Source organism: Hyperolius riggenbachi, chromosome 1 (genome assembly GCF_040937935.1).
Source record: "Hyperolius riggenbachi isolate aHypRig1 chromosome 1, aHypRig1.pri, whole genome shotgun sequence".
NCBI lineage: Eukaryota > Metazoa > Chordata > Amphibia > Anura > Hyperoliidae > Hyperolius > Hyperolius riggenbachi.
Window position 1 is genome coordinate 490,573,516 of NC_090646.1, and position 26,086 is coordinate 490,599,601.

General features: G+C 44.4%; 1 protein-coding gene across 4 annotated transcripts in view; it reads right to left on the reverse strand.

The window, feature by feature from the left end:
- Positions 1-4,957: 4,957 nt before the first annotated feature.
- The window catches only part of DGCR2 (DiGeorge syndrome critical region gene 2), a 92,426-nt gene continuing 71,297 nt past the window's right edge, over positions 4,958-26,086 (reverse strand). For all 4 annotated transcript variants that reach the window (XM_068242843.1, XM_068242858.1, XM_068242832.1 and 1 more), the window contains 4 exons: positions 25,290-25,493; positions 21,101-21,253; positions 14,095-14,331; positions 4,958-5,947 (listed from right to left, as the gene is read on the reverse strand). In XM_068242843.1, the coding sequence (XP_068098944.1) occupies positions 5,703-5,947; positions 14,095-14,331; positions 21,101-21,253; positions 25,290-25,493 (839 nt within the window). In that variant the 3' untranslated portion in view covers positions 4,958-5,702. The remainder of the gene's footprint in view (positions 5,948-14,094; positions 14,332-21,100; positions 21,254-25,289; positions 25,494-26,086) is intronic.

Genomic DNA, 26,086 nt, shown 5'->3' on the forward strand with positions numbered 1-26,086 from the left:
CCTTCCAAACCTGAATTGCCCTTGCAAAGCTCTAGTTCTGCCCAAAGGCAGGATGAGCTGCCTTAGGGCCCTTTTCCACTTGCAATCGCTAGCGTTCACGCTGAACGCTAGCGATTGCTGAATCGCAATTACCGGCGATTCCCCGACGTTCGCCGCCGCGATTTTGCTATGCTATGCACTGCATAGCAAAATCGTGGCAAATATCGCTCCGCCCCGCGTTCGCGTTCCTGACAAAAACGAATCGCGGTAGTGGAAATGACCTACCGCGATTCCTATGTTAAAAAGCAAACCGTAGCGATTGTAAAATCGCTAGCGGTTTGCGTTTTTGCGATTCAGCCAGCGCAAACGCGCTGGTGGAAAAGGGCCCTTAGTGAACATTAGTGTGTCAGTGGCAGGAAGGGAGAGCTTAAGTCACATAGTAGATAAAACTCACTCTAGGCAGGCGATAACGACTGTTGAGAATCTAGCATGTGTACAGCAGCCTCCAATGCCTCTACCAGCTATCAGCCCGGGTAGATCAATGTGGGCATTCGCATTTTTACACGTCTGTACAGTGTCAGCCCTGCAATGTCGTCCGTCAGGTGACAATCCTCAAAAGTGTGTATGAGGAATAAGTAAAAGCCCTTTATGGCTTTGTGTTTAGGAAGTGGGCAGTGGCAATACTGTGCACATAGGTCAAGAAACGACAGAATGAAGATAAAATAGTCATAGATATCTAAATTCAGTAGTGTCAGTCTTCAAAACAATTATGAGCAGTTTAAGAGTACATGTGAACCTAGTTCTTTTATACCATTGACCTATTTGCTTTCTGAAGTCCTAATACTGACATTACTGTTGCAGACCTTCTACAGCTTGTCTTACAAGAGGTTTTCTGTGGATAATCTATGTTAAACTTACCACAGCACACATCAGTGTGCAAGGTATCAGAACAGAATATCTAACTAATGGGTGCTGGAACAGAGGAGAGTAGAACATCACTAGCTATGCCCCTCCCCTCTTTCTCCATTAACAAACACTGATAGGTGGACTTTGGGTGGAGTTCTCATTAAGAGCCAAATTGCCTAAAAAAAAGGTTTTAACTCTTATCAGCATTCATTTCATATAGCAAACCACTTTAAACAAGTTTTTTATTATTATTTCATTCATCTGAATCTGTTGTAATACTAAAACACAAAACAGAGAAAAGAAAAAAAAATCTCGAGGGAAAAAAATAAAATTGTATATTTAAGTTTACCCAGATGAGTGATAATACAGCCAGCAAGTTGTCTCCTGAAGCAAGTGCAAATCATTCCTTTATTATCAAGATGGAAAGTAATGCTACCAAAGGGACCATGGAAACAGCTGGCTTTAGGGACAACTTCTGTGTGCATCCAGCAAAAGCTGCAGCTGAGGAGGAAAACATTTTGTCTCAGTACATAGGCAGAAATAATGTGGTAATTCCAGAAGGTGTCAACAATGTCAACAACAGTACAGGAAGCAGTAATCTTTTACCTGCGTGACTTTTGCTAAACTTGACATACCCATCATTTTCCCTATTTCTTATCGGACACAGTATACAACATGATATGCTCAATATTGATGAATGCTGAATCAGTGATACTTCCTGATACCCTGGATTATGTCTTTTTTTTTGGGGGGGGGGGGGGGGGTAGTTGGTGACAAGGAAGCATGATCGAAAGGATTATGAAAACAAAACAAAGGTAAGCTGGGAAAACATATGGCTAAATTTAGGAGACATGTTAAAGTGTACCCGAGGTGGCATGTGACATGATGAGATGGACATGTGTTTGCGACGGTGGGACGTTAGCACTTTCCTGTCAGGAAACAGCTTCTGAGTGCAGGGGATAGATAAAAAAAAAAGGGTCAATAGATCATATATTTTACCTCTACGATATGGAAAGACTGTCATGGAGCAGTGACATGAAAATGTATAAATCTACTATTTTACATTTACTTTTTAAGCTTTTAAACATATAATAAAATTGTGGGCTTTCTTAAAACAAGTCATTTATGGGAGTAAGAGGGAGTAAATGGGAGTAATATAATTCTTTATCAGTTTATTTAGACCTCGGGTTCACTTTAAGTAGTATTATAATCCAGTTCTTACAAAACTTGGAATTTAAATTAAAAAAAGGCTGTACTGCTGAAGGTTAAAGGATACCCGAGGTAACATGTGACATGATGAGATAGACATGGATATGTACAGTGCCTAGCACACAAATAACTATGCTGTGTTGCTTTTTTTCCCCTTTCTTTTCCTGAAAGAGTTAAATATCAGGTATGTAAGTGGCTGACTCAGTCCTGACTCAGACAGGAAGTGACTACAGTGTGACCCTCACGCATAAGCAATTCCCCTTTTCACCTCTTTCTTGCTCGCAGAAGACATTTTCTGCTAGGAAAGTGTTTTATAGTTAGAATTTCTTATCAGTGAGGGTTACACTGCGGTCACTTCCTGTCTGAGTCAGGACTGAGTCAGTCACTTACATACCTGATATTTAACTCTTTCAGGCAGAGAAAGAAAAAAAAGGACCGCAGTAGTTGTTTGTGTGCTAGGCACTGTACATACACATGTCTATCTCATCATGTCACCTGTCACCTCGGGCATCCTTTAAGGCAGTTATCGCTTACAGGAGCTAACCTTATATTGTAAGGTCTAATCATGGAACATTTTGCAGTGTGCATTTAAAACTATTTAAATAGTACTGGAGAACGTCTAAGAAAGAAAAGCCAAACCCATATGACGTGGACAAGCAATTCTTGAGAATGTCACAGCTACAAATACAAAAGAAGATCCAAATAGCTATCTGGAATATGGGAATAAAACACACAAAATGATCCAGTCATCACAAAGCAGCTTGCCATTGTATTGTATACTGACAAACCACTGTGAAGATCGCTCACCAATGGAATCTGAGGGTTTTATGCATTTGTTGTGCAACTTACCGGTAATTCATCAAAAGACTTCCCACTGCAGAATTGAAGATGGAGGTGGCCTTTGAGATGAAATATACTCCTGCAATTCACTATGCATTTTAAATGTTTACATATTATTCCGCTCCTTTTGTGGTGACGCATGTAGCAATATTGATCTACATGGGCTTGTACACATCCTTACATATAACCTCTTATTACTGGGAGATTTACACAAATAATATACAGCAATGCAGGATGTCTGATGATAGTACATGCTTTCTAATATGGAGGCAGTCAGTATGATAATTTGACAGTCATTCGGTCTAGGTAAGAAAAGTCCTGCCATTAAAAAAAATAAATGAAAAAAAAAAAAATCACCATTATCTAGATGAAGTTACTGCTTTAAAAGTGCAATCCGTCATGCTCACATCACTTATTTATTTCTTGTAAAATATTTAAGAGACCACTTAGCATTAACCAATGCGTATCAGTCTAGTGTATACTTGTTGGACTAAAATGGATAAAATGTAACTCCAGCCAAAACCCTTAATAAAGACATTAGCTATTGCAGGATAATTCACTTTTCCATTCCTGTATTTCTATATCTAGAAGGTATCCTCTAACGACCTTCCCCAGTGACATCCCTAGCACTGCTGTGATCTGAGCTTCTGTTTACACACCATGACTGCAGGCCAGATGAGAAGAGAGTGGGACAAAGCCCTGAGCTTTATGCTGGATCCACACGGTGCGTTCGCGCACTCGATTTCCCGCTCGATTCCCGTCGATTCGTTTATTTCCAACATGTCCGATTTGGATTTCGATGGATCGTTAGGTCGATTCGGCATACTTTGCATGCGAGTCGACCTAACGATCCATCGAAATCCAAATCGGACATGCTGGAAATAAACGAATCGACGGGAATCGAGCGGGAAATCGAGTGCGCGAACGCCCCGTGTGGATCCAGCATTAGGAAGATGGTCCACAAGATACAGTACAAGATTACAGTATCCATATTCTATATGGAGAAGTGTACTTGTCAGTACTGAGTAAATGGGCATTGCACTAGTGTGGCCGAACTGGGCGTGCGTGAGTGCTGTGGCCTGTGTGAGGAAATGGGAAGCCTTTGGACTATCTTAGGTATTTTTTTATTTTTATTTCACATAGGGTTCAATTGAAAGGGTTGTATTCCCTTCATGGGGGAGTGTCGTCCACAGGGCCTACTTGCACCCCTGCCTTACTGGAGTAATATTCTCAGTGTGTTCTACAGAAAATCTATGGAGTCAATAACTGTCACCAGCCCCTAGACCGGTTTTCATATTATATGTATATTATTGTGTGAAGAGTTTCTGCAAATTCAGCTCACACCAATTGTTCTAGTACTTATGGCCACAACAAGATGACATCACAAGTCTCCCCGGCAGGACCAGAGACCACAATAAGAACCTTGCAGGTCCGGTGACCTTTTTAACAATTTTCTCATCCGTGCCAAAATATAAGGAATAAAAAAAGGTTTTGTTTGGAGTTCCAGTTAAAAGCTGCAGACCTTATTAGCTGTGATGTGCAAACATTACACTTTGCTTTAGTTCTCAAATATAAGCCACAGCAAACAGGTGTTGGCTTAACTGCAATTTCAAGGTATTACTTTTAAAAGAACACTGACATTTAGATTTGTACAGCAGTGCATGTCAAGCATTTGCTAATGGAAGTAGGCCACTCACAACTGATGAATACAGAATGCACTTTTAAAAGAGGATGGGGTGTGGTATTTTTTCTTTTACGAAATAGGTGACATATTTAATTGCCATGATAGGACAAGTGATGAGATTGAGAAATACTAGACACAAAACAGCTTCTTGTTCTTTCCAATAACAGTGCTGCAAGATAAACAAGCTCTCACCATTCCAGTAGGTTAACCATAACATCTCATGTACATGCGGCGATATGCTAATAATACATTTTGTTTGGGGACAGCTGGTACTAAGGCCATGTAGGGACACAAAATTGAGACATATCTGTAATAAGTTCAAAGCTGGAGTGACATTAATAAGTCTTCCTTTAGTCTTTATTGAAAAGAGAGAAAAAATAAGCTCCTGGTCCCAAACGTAGATAATATCTACTCCTAGGAAGTCTACAAACAGATGCAAATTTGTCACACATACAAAGATCTCACAATTATGTTGTTGCGTGCTTGGGAGGGTTCAGAAAAAAAAAAAAGTATTAAATCCATTACTGCCGTAAACTTGGTGGCAGTGCAACATCGGAGTGAACACCAATTAGTCACTTGTCCTGAATTTCATGGTGCACGCTCTGATCTTCCATCATGCTGGAACTCCACTTACAGCATTGCCCGAGGGGTCCCTTGATTGCAGTTCTTGCTCGATTATTGCAAGTTATTCAAGTTCCAAATAAAGCAAAATACAATCCCAAAATATGTATAAAAACTCTACAGAAGATGCTGTCATCCTCTCTCTCACACATACACTCTAAGGGGAATGGAGAAAGTGCAGCACTTGAAATGTAATATGTACATGATGAAATCAAGACAGGAAGTAAATTGCCTATTTTGTACATGATCTGCCTGAGGAGTTTTGTGAAATGGCAGAAAGAATTTAGGTAGCAAATGGGTTAATGAGAAGGGCAGAGCGGGGGAAAACAATGTTTGTTCTGAGAGCATGATGTAGTAGATCAGAGTACTAAAACGTTCCCAGGACCTCCTTACACTTAGTGCTCCGTCATCAGCATTGATCATGTTATTCTCAGACTCTCATGTGCTTTTCTTTCCTCTCATCCTAGACAACAGTATTAAGAGACGGCCCTGTCTGCACAGGGCTGGAGAAGGCTTCGCTTTGTAAAATACTGGGGGTGACAAGGAGTGAACCGCTTCTATCCTCAGGGTTTTCAGATTCTCCTTGTGTCTGAGACAGTGGCAGGCCAGCTGGTGGCAGTGGTTCTTCTGTAGTCTGAGGTGAGGAGGCATTGCTGCTACTTGCAGTGGACAGCTGACCCAAAACAGTAGACTGACGAGCTGTACGATCTGTTATTTAGGTTCACAAAAACAAAAGATACATTATCAGAATACATTAAGAGCAAGATAGCCAAAACAATTCTACTAAAAAGCACCCAGTAAATTAAAACACTGCTCTCCATAAGCCAGTGGTCTGAAGTTTAGCAGAGTTGTAGAATGGAAAAAAAAATATTGACCCCTTCAAGTGCCTAAAACTAACCTCTCTGCTCTAACTTCTAACACTAACCCTGGCGCCCAAACGACCACTAGTTGTAGCCTATCGTCTATGACCTGCTATAACCATTATTTACTGTGTTGTAGCTTGGCCGCCTAATTACCGATATTTAGCACAGGCATCTTTTAGATGCCTGACAATCCCTGCACCCAAACGACCCAATCCGTAATAGCCATACAAAAGTGGCTTTTACCAGACTATCCTTCCCTTTGGCCAGATTTCTTTAAATATGTTTTTTAGGGAAGCACTGCTCTCAAAAAACAATTCAGATTTAGTGTGAACTGAAACTACAGCTTAAAGGGCTTGATTCACAAAAGGGTGCTAACTTAGCACGCCTAAAAGCGCCTTAGTACGCCTGAAGCCCTTTAGGATGCACACAGTTTCCCGCGCTGAGTTAGCGTGCAAGGTTTGGCATAAAGTATTAAAATTCCCTCTTTCAATCAATGTAAATAGTTTTTTAAAAACGTAAAAGGTTCCATAGAAATAACATTTACCGTATATACTCGCAAGCAAGCCGACTCGCATATAAGCCGACCCCCCAACTTTTACCTGGAAAACCAGGGAAAAATTATTGACCCTCATATAAGCCGGGGGTAGGAAAGGTTGTCCGTGTGTTCCCCCCAGTGTGTCCCGGTATAGCTAGTATAGTGCCCAGTATGGGTAGGTGGTGCCTCAGTATAGCTAGTAAAGTGCCCAGTATGGGTAGGTAGTGCCCCAGTATAGCTAGTAAAGTGCCCAGTATGGGTGGGTAGTGCCCAAGTATAGCTAGTTTCGTGCCCAGTATGGGTAGGTAATGCCCCAGTATAGCTAGTATAGTGCCCAGTATGGGTAGTTAGTGCCCCAGTATAGCCAGTATAGTGCCCAGTATGGGTAGGTAGCGCCCCAGTATAGCTAGTATGGCGCCCAGTATAGCTAGAATAGTGCCCAGTATAGCTAGTAACGTTCCCCAGTATACCTAGTATAGTGCCCAGTATAGCTAGTAACGTGCCCCAGTATAGCTAGTAACGTGCCCCAGTATAGTGCCCAGTATAGCTAGTAACGTGCCCCAGTATAGCTAGTATAGTGCCAGCGTAGGTAGTATAGTGAACCCCCCCCCCGCTGCTATTACCTTAGCTCGGTGCCGCTTCTATTCCCCTGTCCTGCTCGTATAATCCACAGCAGCGCGCGGCTGCTGTGATAAAGGAGGAAGCCATAGAAAGAGCGGCTTCCTGTAGCGCCGTTACTATGGGAAGCACTCTCTCCCTCCACGGCTCTCTCATGACAGCAGCCGCCGTGGGGCGCACTGCTGTGGATTATACGAGCAGGACAGGGGAATAGAAGCGGCGCCGAGCTAAGGTAATAGCAGCGGTGGCCGCGGGGGGAGCGGGGAAGCGGAGGCTTCATTTTTTGACACACTCGCAAGCAAGCCGACCCCCCAACTTTTGACCCACTTTTTGGGGGTCAAAAATTCAGTTTGCTTGCGAGTATATACGGTATTTGTCAGTGTTTGTAAACACTGATGAATGACGGAATGTAAGGCTGATCCATCTGTTAGGGGTAGTTTTTTTTTATTAGGGTTTCAGAAATATAACTGCTGCCTACCTATTTATCATTGGTGTAATCCAGTGTTTTGCAGATTCAAAAATAAAAACAGACACCTGGTGCTTCTAAAGGCCCCCTGCAGCTGTAATGTCCCACACCGTCCTCCAATGATCAGCCATTCCCCGCCGCCAGTCCCGGCATCTCATCCAACCGCAGCTGTGCGTGTGCTAGCTCCCACATGCATCATCCGGAGTTTATAAAACTTCGTACAGCGCCTGCGCAGTAAGCTCCCGATGATGTGTGCGGGAGCAAGCACTATTCATTTTGTTAGACGAATTTCAGGCCGGCATTGGCGGCGGGGAATGGCGGATCGCTGGAGGACGGCGTGGGGCATTACAGCTGCAGGGGGCCGGTAGAAGCCCCAGGTAAGTGTCTGTTTTTATTTTCAAACCCCTCCCTCCCCCAGAGAACCCCTTTAAAGGAAACCAATAGTTAAAGAAATAGAAATAGTTATAGAACCATTGCAAACTTACTTTTCAAAAAATGCTGCTTGCCCGTCTCATGATGATCCTCTGCCTAAAGCTACATACACACGGGGCACAACTGTCCCCTGTTGCATGCAGCCGAGAGACCAGGGAGCGATAGCTCGCTGGTGGTGACAGCTATCCACATGTCTCGCCAGAAAGGCAGAGACGCGGCAGAAGCTGTTTGTGAAAGGAGCATCCCCCGGCCGGATGCTCCATTCACTTGCGTTTGTCTCCTGTTGCTAGTCAGCATACATGCGCAGTACGCGTGGCGGACTAGCGACAGCTGCCGGCGATTGCACTTTTCAATCGCACAGCAACTTCACTATCCGGCGACAGTTCATGGCGCGCTCGTCATACACACGGGGCAACGGTCTCTCAGACATACATGCGCGTGCCACGTGTTTGTGGCGACAGTTGTGCCCCGTGTGTATGGGCCTTTAAACATTTATGGTATAGCTTACCTAGCATGCTAAGCACATTATGTGACCTCAAGCTTGCTCAGATCTGTGAATCACAATTACTAAAACCAAGAAATGGTCATTAAAGTCCTCAGCTGCCATATATAAAGAGAACAGCAGTCAGACTCCAGATTCCCCTCCCTTCACTGTTCCTATTAAATTCACCTATAACGAGGTGCTTTGAAGTTTGTAACATTTGTTATACTCCAAACTCTTTTCTATGCAGCCAGGTAACCTCATAATCATGGAATTATAATGAATAGTCTATTTGATTCTTTTGACAGAGTTCTGTTTTTTCCCTTTCTATTGTCCACATAACAAGGACAGCACTGGTAACTAGCAGTTAATGGTTTGTGAATGAAAAGAATGAGTGGGACAAGAATCCAAGACAAAGAACTAGAAGACCTCTACTCAGGTTGTATTTGGGATCAGAGGCAGGGCTGTGGAGTCGGAGCAATTTTGGGTACCTGGAGTCGGAGTCGGGATAAAATGCACAGACTCCCAACTCCGAATGAATTTAAACTGTAATTAAAATAGACAATATGATACAATGTTCTATTTCTCAGATAATAGTCATCATAAATTACTTATATGTACAGAAATAGCAGTGCTTAGTCCCCAAAAATGAAATAAACCAATCAAAAAATAGTTCCTTGTGCTGCAGTCCCCGTATTTTTAAAGTCAGATATACATATCTGATTGTGACTGTATATATGTGTACAAATGAATCTTTTATATGTACTAAATAACATCTATGCTGTAAGAATAAAGCCTGATGTGTAGCCGTGTCACTAATAGAGATGGTCAATGAGATGGAAATAATTATGCGCTGATGCTGGTTTATGCAAATTTATGCACTCTCTTTGCTCATGAAATCAAATAATTTGATATATTGTTAAAATTTGTTTGGTGACTACGAATTAAAGGGTACCTGAGACGGACGAAAAGAAAAGTTTTATACATACCTGGGGCTTCCTCCAGCCCCCTTCAGGCTAATCAGTCCCTCGCTGTCCTCCTCCGCCACCTGGATCTTCTGCTATGAGTCCTGGTAATTCAGCCAGTCAGCACAGTCTGGCCACGTGCTGCTTTCACAGCCAGGAGCGTTCTGCACCTGCGCAATAGTGCTACACAGGTGTAGTACATTCCTGGTGGTGGAGTGTGTGCATGAGCACTGTGCCCGACTGGCTCAGGTACCTGGACCCATAGCAGAAGATCCAGGTGGTGGAGGAGGACAGCGAGGGACTAATTAGCCTGAAGAGTGCTGGAGGAAGCCCCAGGTATGTATAAAACGTTCATCTGTCTCAGCTTTCAGGTTTACTTTAAGTTACACAGTAGTACTATACATATGCACTCCCCACAGAGCTGCAGGGAATCCACTGAGAATGTTGTTCACATTGAACACAGAGGTGTTGTCTATCACCCATAAACCTGGTTCAGATTGTACATGAAGAATGTGTAATAGAGGAAGAATCCCCTCATTCTCCTGCATAGTACCTGCACAACACTCTTACATGCACCCAAAGTTACATTGCTTAGGGCCTGATAGATGCTCTTTGTTCCTGTCTGTACCTTCTACAAGTAGGACTAGTTTTAGTCTATGACAAAGTATTAGAGGCAGAAGATCAGCCAGCTAGCCAGGTAACTGGTATTGTTTAAAAGGGAATAAATATGGCAGCCTCTATATCCCTCTCACTTCAGTATTCTCTTAAAATTCCTAAGCGTTGGCAGTTAAGAGATGCATTTTATGTTACATACTTTCAATCAACAAGATTGTAATATGCAAATTAGAGGAGTCGGAGGAATCCTAAACTGAGGAGTCTGAGTCAGAGGATTTTTGTACCGACTCCACAGCCCTACTCAGAGGACTGAAGCAAGGGTAAATTTAATAACCAGACAACCAGCAGCATCAGTTTGCGCGCTCCCCAGTTGTGCTCTTGTTACGGGGAGTGTTCTGCGCCTGCGCAGCAGTACTGTACAAGCGCAGAACTCTCCTACCAATGAGAGCGCAATGGGGCACGCGCGCGGCCGGGCCATGCATGACCAGTATGCCCTGATTGGTGAAGTTACTGGTCCACTTAGCGGACGATCCACGTGGCGTGGAAAGATGGCGAGGGATTTATCAGCCTGAAGGGGGCTGGAGGAAGCCCCAGGTATGTATAAAATTTTCTTCTTATCATCTCAGGTTTTCTTTAAATGCATTTCCTTTTAAATAATTCTAGTTGCCTGACTGTCCTGCTAGTCCTCTGCTTTTAATACTTTTAACCATAGACTATAATCATGCACGCCGATGGATGGATGGATTAGCTGTATGATAGTTTCAGGTGTGTGATTCAGACACCCTTGCAGCTAAATAAATCAGCAGGGCTGCCAGGCAACAGGTATTGTTTACAAATAAATAAATATGGCACCCACTATATGCCTCTCACTTCCAGGGCCGTGGAGTCAGAGTTAGAGTTGAGGAGTCAGAGCAATTTTGGATACCTGGAGTCAGTGGTTTCATAAACTGAGGAGTCTGATGCTTTTTGTACTGACTTCACAGCACTGCTCACTTCAGGTCCCCTTTAACCACTTCTCAACCACAGAGTTTTTCACCTAAAAACCACAGCAATTTTCACATTTAAGGGAGGCAAGGGTTAATGGGCTTAATGGGTAGGGCTGCACGGTTTTTCGGTTTAAAACCGAAACCGCGGTTTGTGTCAAGACGTCGGTTTTTTTGTCCCCGCTGTCTGTATGCTTTTATCTGGCCCCGCTGTGCGCGGATTGGCCAGAGCAGTGAATATGCAGTAGTGTTAATGAGCGGGGGGGGGGGGGGCGGATCCACTCGAGCGAGCAGAGTGGATCCGCCCCCCGCTTATTAACCCTAATGCATATTCACTGCTTCTGGCCAATCCGCGCACAGCGGGGCCAGATACAAGCGCAGTGTTCTCCCCAGAGCCATTTACCTGGGCAGGCCGCCTGGGTGAGATCCATGAGCGCCCGGGTAAAATTATCCCTGCTCTGTGCATTTATTAGTGATCAGCAGCGGCTGTATCATTGCAGCCAGCCGCTGTCACTCAGGGACGCTATCTCCGACCTCCTCAGCTCCCAGCAGTTGTGTGTTGTGTGGAGGGGCGGGGAATGCAGCGACGTCACACGCAGTTCAGTTGAGCTGAAGAGAGAGAGCGTGGCTCTCGGAATGTGCAGCCAGACGCTGTCCTCCTCCTTCTCTCCCTGTACTCGCAGCTCATAGAGCTGAGCTGCAGCTGGGAGATAACACAGCTCTGATCTTTGTGGCATGTCCAGCCAGACGCTCTCCTGCTTTCCCTGTGCTGGTCCCAGCCGCAGCTTGTGCATGTGTGTGATCTCGCTGGCTACTACTAATGGAGGAGGGGGCCCTCTAACTCAACCCCCGCAGCCAGAACTTTAGGATGCTTGATCCTTTCACCCCACAATTATCCTGTCATGCCCTGATTGATGATAGAAGTGAGTGTCACTCGTGTGAGGGAGCTGCAGTTTGGGGGGGGGGGGGGGGAGGGGGAGTGAGTCAGTGTACAGATGACCACAGACTCACCCATGGCATCAGCAGACAGAGGCACAGAGTGATTAGTAAGAGACACCCTGGCCTTTGACAGCTGCTAGTTTCATAGTTAAATCAGCTGAAAGGTAGTTAGAACTTTAAAGGACACTTTAACTGTTAAAGGAAAATTGCCAGTTACTTACCTGGGGCTTCTTCCAGCCCCTTAAATTGTTCTTGTCACTTGTGGTCATTCCGCACTGCTTTTTTCCTCTCTGAACACTGCATGTGCAGCCACATGTCACTCGCCTCCCCTATCACATTCTCGTGACCAGTAGCGTTTTGCACTTGCGCGGTAACTAATAATTGCTACTGTGCATGGGCAAAGCACTCCTGGCCACTGGATCATGATCGAGGAGGTGCAGGGCTAAGGAACAGAGGAGAGTGGAATGGCGGTGAGGGAGCAGGAGGACTTTAGGGTGCTAGAAGAAGCCCCAGGTAAGTAACTAGCCTAATTTTTCCTTTAAGAGATTCCAGTACAAAAAAAATCGTGAAAAAATCGAAATCGCAATTTTTGAGAGAAAAATCGCAATTTCAATTTTTACCTAAAATCGTGCAGCCCTATTAATGGGGGTATAATTTATTTTAAAAAAACCTCACTGATGCTGATCACTCACTAATGCTGTATTAGTTATCTGAGATCCTCTCAAGAGTGATCTCAGTAACTGTAATGCTGGATACACACGGTGCGTTCGCGCACTCGTTTTCCCGTCGATTCGTTTATTTCCAACATGTCCGATTTGGATTTCGATGGATCGTTAGGTCGATTCGGCATACTTTGCATGCGAATCGACCTAACGATCCATCGAAATCCAAATCGGACATGTTGGAAATAAACGAATCGACGGGAAAATTGAGTGCGCGAACGCACCGTGTGTATCCAGCATAACAGCATAGTGACTGATTCAATGTTTACACACATTCTGAATGAATGAGCACTGTCATTGGCTTTGGCAGTGCTCATTCAAACTTGCAAGCACTTTGATTGGCTTTGTGAACACATGTTCACATCAGCCAATCACGGACCAGCGGGCGTCCGACGCGTACACGCATCCGCGTGCACGCGAACGAGATCGCGCTCGGCAGGAAAATAAACAGGAGTTGCTTATCCACGCCCCTGTGACTCAGGTGAATTTTATAGGGGCGTAGATAAGCGTGGCAGAGGTTGCCAAGTGGTTAAGACACACTTACTTGCATATTGTACTTTAGCAGTCCTGTGAGGGATTATAGGTTGGCATACTAGTTTACACTGCAGTGTTCCCTAAACCTGTCATCAAGGTCGACCAACAGTGCATGTTTTGTAGAAATCCAGAGGGAGTTAATCAGTTCTGATGAGACACTAATTACCCCACCTGTACATGTGTGTGGTTTTCTGCAAAACATGTACTGATGGTGGGCCTTGAGGACAGGGTTGGGGAACTCTGGTTTACAGGGATAGGAAACAGGACAAAACTAGGGTTAGGTTTATTGCAAGGTGGTGAGGTCTAAGCAACATTTAGTGGAAATATAAACAGAGATTTTGGGAGAACTTGCTTTTCATGCTTAGAAACAAAATCCAAAGGCTTTCTAGTTCATTGGTGCTCAATTTCACATATTTTATGTAATACTACATCGGAAGGTAGACAAAAACTGTTTGGAATTTGATATCCTACAATCTGTCGCTCCTTACCATTTTGTCTTAAGACCAGCACTCTGCTGAAATTACACAGGCCTGTTCACAGTTCTATACATTTCAGCAATTGCTTGGTCATTTCAGTGCAGATGAATGACTTACATCAACAAGTCTTCTTCTATTCATGGAAACAGACATCATTTGTTGTAGCATTTGGATTTACAGTAAGAGCCATTGTTTCCCAAAATATAGCAGCCTGAGGCATTCTCACCTGTTGTTGAACATAGTATGATGTCTGGGCATATAGAAGCTTCATATGGTGGAGGAGGATCATCAGGGTGCTGGATGTCAGAGTATTTGTATGCTGTGTAAGGTGGAGGTGGCTCATGGAAATGGAAGGCTCCACCTTCTCCATCATCAGACAGGTGAAGGGGGGTCAGGCCAGTACCAAAGCCATCAGGTCCATAGTCAAATCCTGGCATTCTGCGACCCAGGTTAAAGTGATGCACTATAGAGGAAAAAATATCATTACAATGTAAAAGAGAACCCTCTTCTGCCAAGTAACGGAACAGCTATAACAGATGTCTATTCGAAAAAAATAGCAGACAAAATGTTCATATAATAAGACACAGAGGATACAATGACATCAAGACTGTGAGCCTTTGGCAGGTACCTCCCTTCCCTAGTGTATTCTACATGATCGTGTGCCCTATCCTAGGTCTGAAGACCCTGATAGTCTTCAGACCTAGGGCAGCGATGTTCCACCATCTCCCCAAGGTACATAAGCAGGGTCCTGTACAAGGTCGGCCCATAGTGGCTGGTATAGGTTCTCTCACTGAACGCCTTGGGGAGTGGTTGGATAGATATTTGCAGTCCTTGGTCCGTAGGCTTCTGAGATATCTCAGAGACACCAAGCATGTATTGCAACAACAGGAGTGCATCCCCGACATCCCTTTGAATGTGCTGCAGCCACCAGGAGGAGCTCTTCTGTATAAGAGTATACAGATTTTCACATCTAAACTGATGCAGAAAAGCCCCATAAAATGTCTCCTTCTGCCAGAGTGAAGTCCTGCCTTCCAGGGTGTTGGACCAAATCAGGGTGAAAAGCAGGGCTGTGTGGCTCTCCCTATTGACTGTCTGCCAATGTTACAGATTTTGGAAGCAGTGTTCTCCCCAGGGCCAATCAGGGGGGCGGGCCGCCCGGCTGTTTTTAAACCCCGCCCGCCTGTTGTCATTGGCCCACCTAGCTAGGAAAAAAAACAGCCAAAGCAGAAGCGTCCGACCGCGCTACAGTACATCATGCCGACAGCTGCAGTCTGCACGCACGCCTTCTGCCCTCCTAGTCAGTCCTCTGGCTGCCCTCATCTCTACCTCCGTCTGTAGCCTGCATAACTATGCAGATAGGCAGCAGTGGGTGTGGCCGCGGGCAGGCTGGAGGGGCTCGCTTATCACGGATTCTGTCTGGCATTCTTTCTCTAGGCTCCGGTGAAACTTTTAGAGCTGCCAGGCTTCCTTACGTTGAAAACAGGCCTGTGTAACAGCTCAGCCAATCGCTGCGCTCTTAGCATGGCTTGGGGAGTGGCTTATGCAGTGCTGTGACACACGTGGAGGCAGCTGGCGGCAAATGATAGATCAAGGAGGGAGCCGGGGCACCGCGCAAGGAACAGCCAGGCAGAGAGAAGCAGCTACAAATAAATACAGGTTAGCTTAATGTGAAGTCTGCCTGGCTGGAATGTTAGGAATTTCTTTTCACTTACTGAGTGGCTGCGCTGGCAGTGTGGATTCACACCCCTTCCCCCTCCCTCCCCCTTACTCCTCAAGATGACCCGGTGTGTGTGGATTGCAGATCTCGGAGTCTCCCAGACAGGACACTGGCCAGCTGCATACCGAGGGGACTCTGCTTGTCCTGTCACAAGGCTTTGTTACATAGCCTGATAGCAGTGTGCAGGTGATCATCTGAGATAACATACGTGGTGGCTGTCACCTGTGTGTTTTTTTTATTAATCCAGCTTTTTGCTGCCTATTTTGGATCAATATCTATGATCATTTATGATTGAATTACCCCTGCCATCAGGTAACTGACTATCCACAGAAGAGCTTACAATCTAATTCATGCCTTTATGCCACTTACTCTCCAGGAAGGATCTTACCATCTAGTCCCTGATGTTCTGTCACTAACTATCCACAGAGGATCTTACCATCTAATCCCTGCTGTGATGACACTAACTATCCACAAACTATTTTACAATCTAATCGCTGCCGTTGTGTCCCTAATGGTTGGTACACACAATGAGATTTTCTGGCAGATTTACTGCCAGATCGATTATTTCCAGCATGTTCTGATTTCCAATCGATTTTTCATTCAATCCTAGGGAAAATTGGGCATGTTGGAAATAATTGATCTGGCAGTAAATCTGCCAGAACATCGCATGGTGTGTACCAGGCATAACTATCCACAGAGGAGTTTACAATCTGATCCCAGCCATTATGTCACTAACTACAAACAGAGAAGCTTACAATCTAATCCCTGCTGTGATGTCACTAACTATCCATAGAGGACCTTACAATCTAATCCCTGCTGTGATGTCACTAACTATCCACAGAGGAGTTTGCAATCTAAACCCTACCGTAATGTTACTAACTGTACTCAGAAGATCTTACAATCTAATCTTTACCGTCAATCATGTTGCTGGGGGAACCTGAGCACCATCATCTGAAACAATTTCTCCCTAATTCCTGGTACACATGATGCAATTTTCTGACAGATTTACCATCAGATCGACTATTTCCAACACGTCCAATCTGATTTCTGATCAAATTTCTGCTCTGTTTCTCATAGAAGTGAACGGAAAATCGATTGAAAATCAGATTTAACATGTTGCAAATAATCGATCTGACAGTAAATCTGTCAGAAAATTGCATTGTGTGTACCTAGCAGGTACATCGGCTTGTCTCCTCCTCCACCTATGCTGTAAGCAGAGTTGCACTGGTCCGGCATTCCCCTGTCACACCCCACCCGGCTACTTTTTCATGCCACCCGGCTGGAAAAAATTCCTGGGGAGAACACTGGGAAGTTACCAATCTTCCTGCTTAATTTAACCACTTCAGCCTTCAGTGTATTTTCTAAATTATGCATCTGAGCAATTTTCACATTTCAGCACTCCTCCCATTCATTTGCCAATAACGTTATCACTACTTATAACGAAATGATCTATATCTTGTTTCTTTCTGTCACCAATTAAAGTGACCCTGAGCAGTGACTTAAATTAAAAGATTATACTTACATGGGGCTTCCTCCAGCCCACCGTAGGCTGCGAGGTCCCCCGGCGTCCTCCTGGCTCCTCTTCGTGTGCCTCCGCCAGCCCCGTTACCGGGGATCTTCCTGGTTCCTGACTCATGGTGTCATCACGCCGGCCGCTACGCGTCATCACGGCGGCCGGAGCGACAGGTCTGCGCATGGGCGGTTTTCTAACGCTAAACAGTGCATGCACAGACCCGTTATGCTGGCCGCCGTGATGACACCATGCATCCGGAACCAGTAAGAGCCGGCCCGACACCTGTCGCCGGTAACATGAGCCGGCAGAGGCACACGGAGAGGAGCCAGGAGGACCTTGTGGCCTATGGTGGGCTGGAGGAAGCCCCAGGTAAGTGTAATCTTTTAATTTAAGTAGTTGCTGATGATCCCTTTAAGCTTTCTTTGGGTGGTACATTTTGCTAAGAATTATATTAGTCCAAACGAATTTTAAAGAGTAACTGTCAGGCTGCAAAAGCTAATTTAAACCTCTATTCTCCTGTGTTAAACAGTTTAGAAGGAAGCCAAAAAGGCAATACTGAAGTTAAAAATCTCTCTTACTTTGATGCTTGCTTAACAGCAAGGCTGGTTATTCCCAAGCTCGTAAGGAGGCTGCCAGGCCGCATAACATACTGCAAAGCATTCTGGGGCTGCTTCTTCTCCCCACTCTGCACTACCTTGGGTCCTCCCCCTTCATTTCCCTATCACGCCCTAAGGCTGCTTTCACAGTGGAAAGTTACAGGCTCATGTTACAGCAGCTTGTAACATCACAGCACTGAAAAATCACAGGGCACATGTTCCGTAGAGTATACTGGATGAGTCCGCTATTGTTCCTAGCCACATGGCTAATTAATATTCACTGCACAATAGTGTTGTCCAGATCATGAACCATTAGGATCTTTGATCCTGATTGAATCATCAGGAAGGAGGGAGGATATTACATCACAATTGGCTTCATAGGAGACAGACAAACATGGAACCTGCCATGAGCTGTCAGGAGCATCATTCTCTGCAAATACTATATAAAAATTCAGTGAAATCCAAACGTGGACAGTGAAATGCATATGTAATGTAAGTACAGCCAATATTTAGCTACTGATATGTGTTTTTTTTCTCTAAGGGCCCTATACCTAACAGCTCCTCTTTAACAGGAAAAATAAGAACAAAATTGGAAAAACATTATTTCTCAGTTTTCGGCCTATATAGTTTTAAAATAATACATGCTACCATAATTAAAACCCACATATTTGATTTGCCCATTAGTCCCAGTTATTACACCATTTAAATTATGTCCCTATTACAATGTATGGCGCCAATATTTTATCTTATTTTGCGTCCATTGATATTTTCAAGCCCATAATTTAAAAAAAGAACAGTAATATACACTTTTGATATATTTTTAAAAAATTCAGTAACTAAGGTAACTATTTATGTTTTGTATTGTAATTTTTTTTATGAAAAAGTTTTATTTGGGCATTTATGGGAGAGTGTGGGAGGTAAGGAGTTAATTTTAAATTTTGTGTAGGTCTGTTCATTAAAGAGAACCCGAGGTGGGTTTGAAGAATATTATCTGCATACAGAGGCTGGATCTGCCTATACAGCCCAGCCTCTGTTGCTATCCCAAACCCCCCTAAGGTCCCCCTGCACTCTGCAATCCCTCATAAATCACAGCCACGCTGCTGACAAACAGCATGTCAGAGCTGGCTGTGTTTATCTCTATAGTGTCAGTCTGCTGCTCTCCCCGCCTCCTGCAGAACTCCAGTCCCTGCCTGCATCCCTTCCCTCCCTGCTGATTGGAGGGAAGGGACAGGGGCAGGGACCGGAGCTATGCAGGAGGCGGGGGAGCATCGGAGACTGACACTACAGATGTAAACACAGCCTCACAGCACGGCTGTGATTTATGAGGGATTGCAGAGTGCAGGGGGACCTTAGTGGGGTTTGGGATAGCAACGGAGGCTGGGCTGTATAGGCAGATCCAGCCTCTGTATGCAGATAACATTCTTTAAACACACCTTGGGTTCTCTTTAAAATAAATGTATGTAGGTGTTCATTTATCATTTGAAAATGTACATAGGACACCATGAGATCAATTGCAAAAATCCAGAGTTTGTATTAAGACAAATCGATCACAAAAACATGCAAGTGGCAATATAGAACAGTATTTACAAAGTACAAAAAGTGCACTACATGGTCCAGCGCTCATATAAGATATAACATAAAGCATACAAAAATGTATATAGGCTACAATAGGATATGGAGGCAGGATTGCTGCAAATCAAAATGACAGGGCTGGCCAGTAGTGAAATGTCTATAGACAAATGGAAAACCAGTCCAGGGGGGTAACAACAGAGAGCGAGGCACAGACACCGCTAAATCACCCAGACGCGGCGTTTCACACCAGTGTCCTTTCTCAATGGTGTAGCAGGCTGAAGAGGGCAACTGAAGCGAGTAGACAGCAGCAGAGTCCATGTCCACTTCAGCCTGCTACACCATTGAGAAAGGACACTGGTGTGAAACGCCACATTGGGTAATTTAGCTGTGTCTGTGCGCCTTACTCTCTCTGTTGTTACCCTCCTGCACTGTTTTTCCATTTGTCTATAGACATTTCACTACTGGCCAGCCCTGTCATTTTGATTTGCAGCAATCCTGCCTCCATATCCTATTGTAGCCTATATGCATTTTTGTATGCTTCAGGTTATATCTTATATGGGCGCTGGACCATGTAGTGTACTTTTTGTACTTTGTAAATACTGTTTGTATATTACCACTTACATGTTTTTGTGATCGATTTGTCTTAATACAAACTCTCGATTTTTTTTGTGGGGGGGGGGGGGGGGGGAGGGGGAAAATGAGTTGAAGTTACCTGGGGCTTCTAATGGTCCCCCACAGACGTCCTGTGCCCACGGAGCCACTCACCGATGCTTTGGACCCGCCTCTGGTTCACTATTGGAATTTCAGACTTTAAAGTCTGAAAACCACTGCGCCTGCGTTGCCGTGTCCTCGCTTCCCCTGATGTCACCAGGAGCGCACGGCGCAGGCACAGACCATACTGGGCTTGCGCAGTACGCTCCTGGTGCCATCAGCAGGAGCGAGGACACGGCAACGCAGGCGCAGTGGTTTTCAGACTTTAAAGTCTGAAATTCCAGAAGTGAACCGGAGGCGGGGCCGAAGCATTGGGGAGTGGCTGCGTGGGCACAGGATGTCTGTGGGGGGCCATTAGAAGCCCCAGGTAACTTCAACTCATTTTCCCCCGACCCCCCTACAGTATCCCTTTAAAGGGACACTTAAGTCAAACAAAAAAAATGAGTTTTACTTACCTAGGGCTTCCAATAGCCCCCTGCAGCTGTCCGTGCCCTCGCCGTCTCCCTCCGATCCTCCTGGCCCCGTCGGCAGCCACTTCCTGTTTTGGTGACAGGAGCTGACAGGCTGGGGACGCGAGTGATTCTTCGCGTTCCTGGCCACAATAGCGTCATCTATGCTGCTATAGCATACATCATATACCATATAGCAGCATAGAGGGTGCTAATGTGTCTGGGAACGCAAAGAATCACTCGCGTCCCCAGCCTGTCAGCTCCTGTCACCGAAACAGGAAGTGGCTGCCGGCGGGGCCAGGAGGATCGGAGGGAGACGGCGAGGGCACCGGACAGCTGCAGGGGGCTATTGGAAGCCCTAGGTGAGTAAAACTCATTTTTTTTGTCTGACTTAAGTGTCCCTTTAAGTAAATAAGTTCAAAGACCTCTCAGTTTATTGGGTAGGTTGCAAGCTGCAAAAACAACTCAGATTTCACAGCACTGCACATTCGGTAAATAAGGCAGTGGCTTTAAACACAATTGTAGCTCACAATCCAAGTCAGGAATCACATTTTCAAGGATGGCTACAGTGTACAACTCAGGCAGGGTTGTCCTTCCCCATTCAGATACCATTCAAACTACGGTCACTGCATATTACAAGAGGAAAAGCACAGAATCTTTGTGAAGCTACTTACAGTTGGCCCCAATTAGGGATTCAATGCGCTCCCGTCGCCTCTGGCGCAGCCGATGAACCATAAAGAGCAGCAGAGAGAGGATGAGGAAAGAGGAAATGCAGCTCACAATCAGACGCATACCACTGGCCATGGAGTCAAAAAGACTGCTTCCATCTGCAAATGGAGAAAGCAAATTAACATTATGTTTCACATACACCAAACTCATATCCTATAATGTCTGACCTCATGAACGTCAATCTGGCTGCAATTTTACCACATATTTCACAAAAAAAGCCTTACCTAGGCAATCAGTTAAATAAATGAGTGAATGGAAGTCAGCTACTAAGCTTGTCAGTGACACATGCATGTGCACGCAGTCAAGCAACCCAAAGAAACCTTGCCTTTGCACCTCCAGGATGTGCAAGATAGTTTTGGTTACTCTGAACAGATGATTGATTGGCCTCAATTCACAAAGCATGACATGCCAGGAAAGGTCATGTTCTATTTCTCAGTGGCAAAATGTGTGTGAGATGTGCATGAGGTCCACTGCCATCAGGAGCTACTACCATACTAAGTAGAGGCATATGAAGAGAAAATCCAAGGTTGTAGAAATAGAAAAAGACACACGGACACCTGAAGCCAGATCTGGTGTATTCTCATAAGATATCATGATAGAGGAATTAGTAGTAAGTGATTATAATCACAAGGCTGGGTTGCTTTCTGGAGGCAACCACTGATACAAGCATGGGGGGGGGGGGGGGGGGGGAAGTACCGCCCCCACTCAGCCTTGTGATGTGGATACATTGGTCACAGCTCCAACAAGGAGGTTTACTCCAAGAGGAGTGATTACCCCCGTTCCGGGGTAACTTAAAGACAGTAGAAATGTAGGAGGCACCCTCAAAAAATTTAAATAAAAAAAAATGAAAATATATATCTCTTAAAGAGAGTCTGAAGCCAGATTAAAAATGGCTTTTTAGCTTATATTCAGCAGGGGCATGTTTGCCCCCTGCTAAAACGTCGCTATCCTGAGGCATAACGAGGGGTCTTTACCCCCCAAATCCCCCCTGCTATCTCTGGAAAGCGCGTCTGTGTGAGGCATGGCTATGAGCTGGAGCCCTGCCTCACACGCGTCTATCAGCGGCGGCTTTCCGCCTCTCTCCCGCCCCTCTCAGTCTGCCTTTCGCTGAGAGGGGCGGGGAGAGACGGAGATCCACCGCTGACAGACGCGTGTGAGGCAGGGCTGCAGCTCATAGCCCTGCCTCACATGGAACTGCAAAGGGGCAGCAAAATCCACGACCAAGTTGGTCGTTGATTTTGCAGGGGGGGGATTTGGGGGGTAAAGACCCCTCATTATGCCATACCCAGCATGGGTATGTGTAAAAATACACCCCAAAACACATTGGCCTCGATTCATAAACAGCACTGCGATAAAAAAAATCTTGTCGGGAAAATACCGCACTCTGTATTTTCCCGGTCTGTGTGCTAATTCATAAAGATTTCCCCAGCTGCCCTTGGAGGTCGGTAAATTACCGCAGCCCATTGAGCGGTAGAGTAGAGCAGTGTCTCGATTCTCTCTTTGCCCTGCAGAAATGAATCACACAGACGGCTCTCTCTGGCTCTCCCACTGATGACTCAGACAGATGAGTCACACAGTCTTTCCCTGCCTGCTCAAATGATTCACACAGAGGGCTCTCTGGCTCTCTCCACTGATGACTCAAACAGACTTCGGCTCTCTGCACTTTTGCATTCATCAGAGCTGTCGGTAACTTGTTATCGCCTCATTAGAGGTGTCGGTAACTACCGCCAGGCTTACCGCTTGTTGAAGGCTTTATGAATTGTCATTTGCTGACAATTTACTGACATGTGTTGTCGGTAACTGCAGCCAAGTCGGTAATTTATCTCCCTGGTCGGTAAGGTCAGCTTTTCATGCGGTAACAGCCTTTATGAATTGACATTTTGCTAAATGGTCGGTAAAGTCTGCTGTTTTCAGCATTACGGCATGAGGTAATGCTTTATGAACCGAGGTCATTATACTACTTCTCCTGAGTACGGCGATACCACATGCGAGACCCCTTTTTGCAGCCTAGGTGCGCTAAGGGGCCCAACGTCCTATGAGCATCTTTAGGCTTTACAGGGGTGCTTACAATTTAGCAACCCCCCCCAAAATGCCAGGACAGCAAACACACCCCACAAATGACCCCATTTTGGAAAGTAGACACCCCAAGGTATTCAGAGAGGGGCATGGTGAGTCCGTGGCAGATTTCTTTTTTTTTTTTTTTTTTTGTCACAAGTAAGCAGAAATGGAAACTTTGCTTTTTTTTTTTGTTTCAAAGTGTCAATTTTCCACTAACTTGTGACAAAAAATAAAATCTTCTATGAACTCACCATGCCTCTTAGTGAATACTTTGGGTTGTCTTCTTTCCAAAATGGGGTCATTTGGGGGGTATTTATACTATCCTGGAATTTTAGCACCTCATAAAACCTGACAGGTGTTCAGAAAAGTCAGAGATGCTTCAAAATGGGAAAATTCACTTTTGGCACCATAGTTTGTAAACACTATAACTTTTACCCAAACCAATAAATATACACTTATTGGATTATTATTTTTTATCAAAGACATGTAGCAGAATAAATTTGGACAAAAATGTATATAGAAATTTTACTTTATTTGAAAAATGTCAGCACAGAAAGTTAGAAAAATCATTTTTTTTTGACAAAATTCATGTCTTTTTTGATGAATATAATAAAAACTAAAAATCACAGCAGCAATCAAATAGCACCAAAAGAAAGCTTTATTAGTGACAAGAAAAGGAGAGAAAATTCATTTAGATGGTAGGTTGTCCTCAGCTTCCTGGATCCGCCGGTACCGGGCCCGTCACTTCCGGCGGACGCGGCCAATTGTCCGCATCACAGGGGCTCCCTCCATACACGTACGCATGCGGCTGCGCAGTAGGCAGCCACATGCGTATCTGTATGGAGAGAGAGCACCCTGTGATGCGGACAATTGGCCGCGTCCGCCGGCCGACTCGCGGCAATGAGGGGACCCGGTGGCGGCGGATCCAGGCAGCGGAGGACGGCGGCGTGGGAGCGATCCGTGCGTATGGGGCTGGAGGAAGCCCCAGATATGTATCATCCTCTCTGGTTCCCTTTAAGGGGTAGAAAGACTGTGGTCCTCAAGTGGTTAAGTAGTACAAGGAATTTTTAGGATGAGATCCTACCTTGAATACGTAGATCTCACATGTATAGTTCAGAACAAATTGTTTCTTTATTAAGCACTTGTAGACAACATGTTTCATGGTGCAAGCAGCTTCTTCAGATCAAATATTGCTTCTTAGTATTAAGGCACCCAGGACCTACTCCTTAATACAAAGTCACGATATTTGACCTGAAGAAGTGGCTTGTGCCACGAAACACATTGTCTTCAAGTGCTTAATAAAGAAATGATTTTATCTGAACCATACACGTGAGATCCTCATCCTCAAAATCCCTTGTACTACTTTAGAAATACATTTTCTATTTTAATATTTGTTGGGGCACCTCCAACATTTCTACTGCCATACGAAGAGAAAAAGAACTGCTGACCAATTATTGACACCTACAAAAGGAACTGAATATTAGTGTTGGAAATCAAACCCAGGTTTCTTCATTCATGAACCCAGATTGTGTCATATACTGTAGCTCAGCACCAAAGCTAGTGGAGGGGGTCACGGGGGTGTCATCCACTCCACACGACTCCAGTGCTTCTTCCTTCTGGCTTGGAAGGCGGGTTCGAACACCAACACTACTGAAGATCCTCCCTAAGCAACGCCAACTTTCTTTTCATACAGATGCTGTCACATGACAACAGGTTTTACCAAGACAGGCCAATGAAACCTAACTGTGACATTATTCAGATCTAGAGACGAAGTAGTTTCAGGGTACAATAGCTTTGTTCTAAAATATTTTTGTGAAAACTGACTGCAGTAAAAGCTAAATTACAGTGTCTAGGATAGTAAGCTTAAACTAAGCATTCATTTCCTGTCAGGAGGCTATAGCCAGGGGAAGAAACAGTGGTTTTTACTAAGCACTTATTCTGAAAAGCAAAGGTTTATGGTATCCTTTAGTAAACTAGAAGATAAATGAGTTATTGCAAAAGACATTTTAATTACCAAAAAAAAAAAAAAAAAAAAGGTTTTGTCCAGCTCACAATCCTGACAGAAACCCCTCTTACCTGGGTCAAGGCAATCGAACCTACAGCACTCCTTGGGATCTTTCCGATACTGCTGGCATCCCTGTGGCTTCTCACATAGCGCAGCTACACACATTTCAGGTTCACCATTGTGGCAAGTGCAGCTCAAACATGGATCATCCCCTTTTGGAGTGAAGTAGTAGCCCTCATCAACAATGTTGTCCTTGATGTCAACGCAGGTCTGACCTAGAAAAACCAGCAGTGCTGAGTACAATCTTACACTTTCATGCATGTATTCACTGTCCACAGATTTTTACATAAAGGTTTAGAAGGAAAATCTGAAGAACTTCTTTACTAATGTAGTAAATCAATCACCCACATAACATCAAATCAAATTACCGAAGAAAGGAATGACGAATTGCCACAGTAGACTGAAAATAAGCTTTTCTGCATAGAATAACATCAGATCTACTACCACTTTCTCTTTAATCACTTCACCTCAAAGGGTTTTTCCTCTTAAAAATCCAGAGCAATTTTCACCCGTCAGCGCTCCTTCTATTCATTCACCTATAACTTTATTACTACTTATCACAACTAAACCATCTATATCTTGTTTTTTTCACCGCTGATTAGGCTTTCTTTGGGGGGTACTTATTGATAAGAATTATTTTATTCTAACTCAGTTTTAATGGGAATAATAAGAAAAAAAAATGAAAAAAATTCATTATTTCTCATTTTTCAACCATTATAGTTTCAAAATAAAACATGCTACCGTTATTAAAACCCACACATTTTATTTGCCCATTTGTATCGGTTATTTTACATTTTTCCCTAGTACA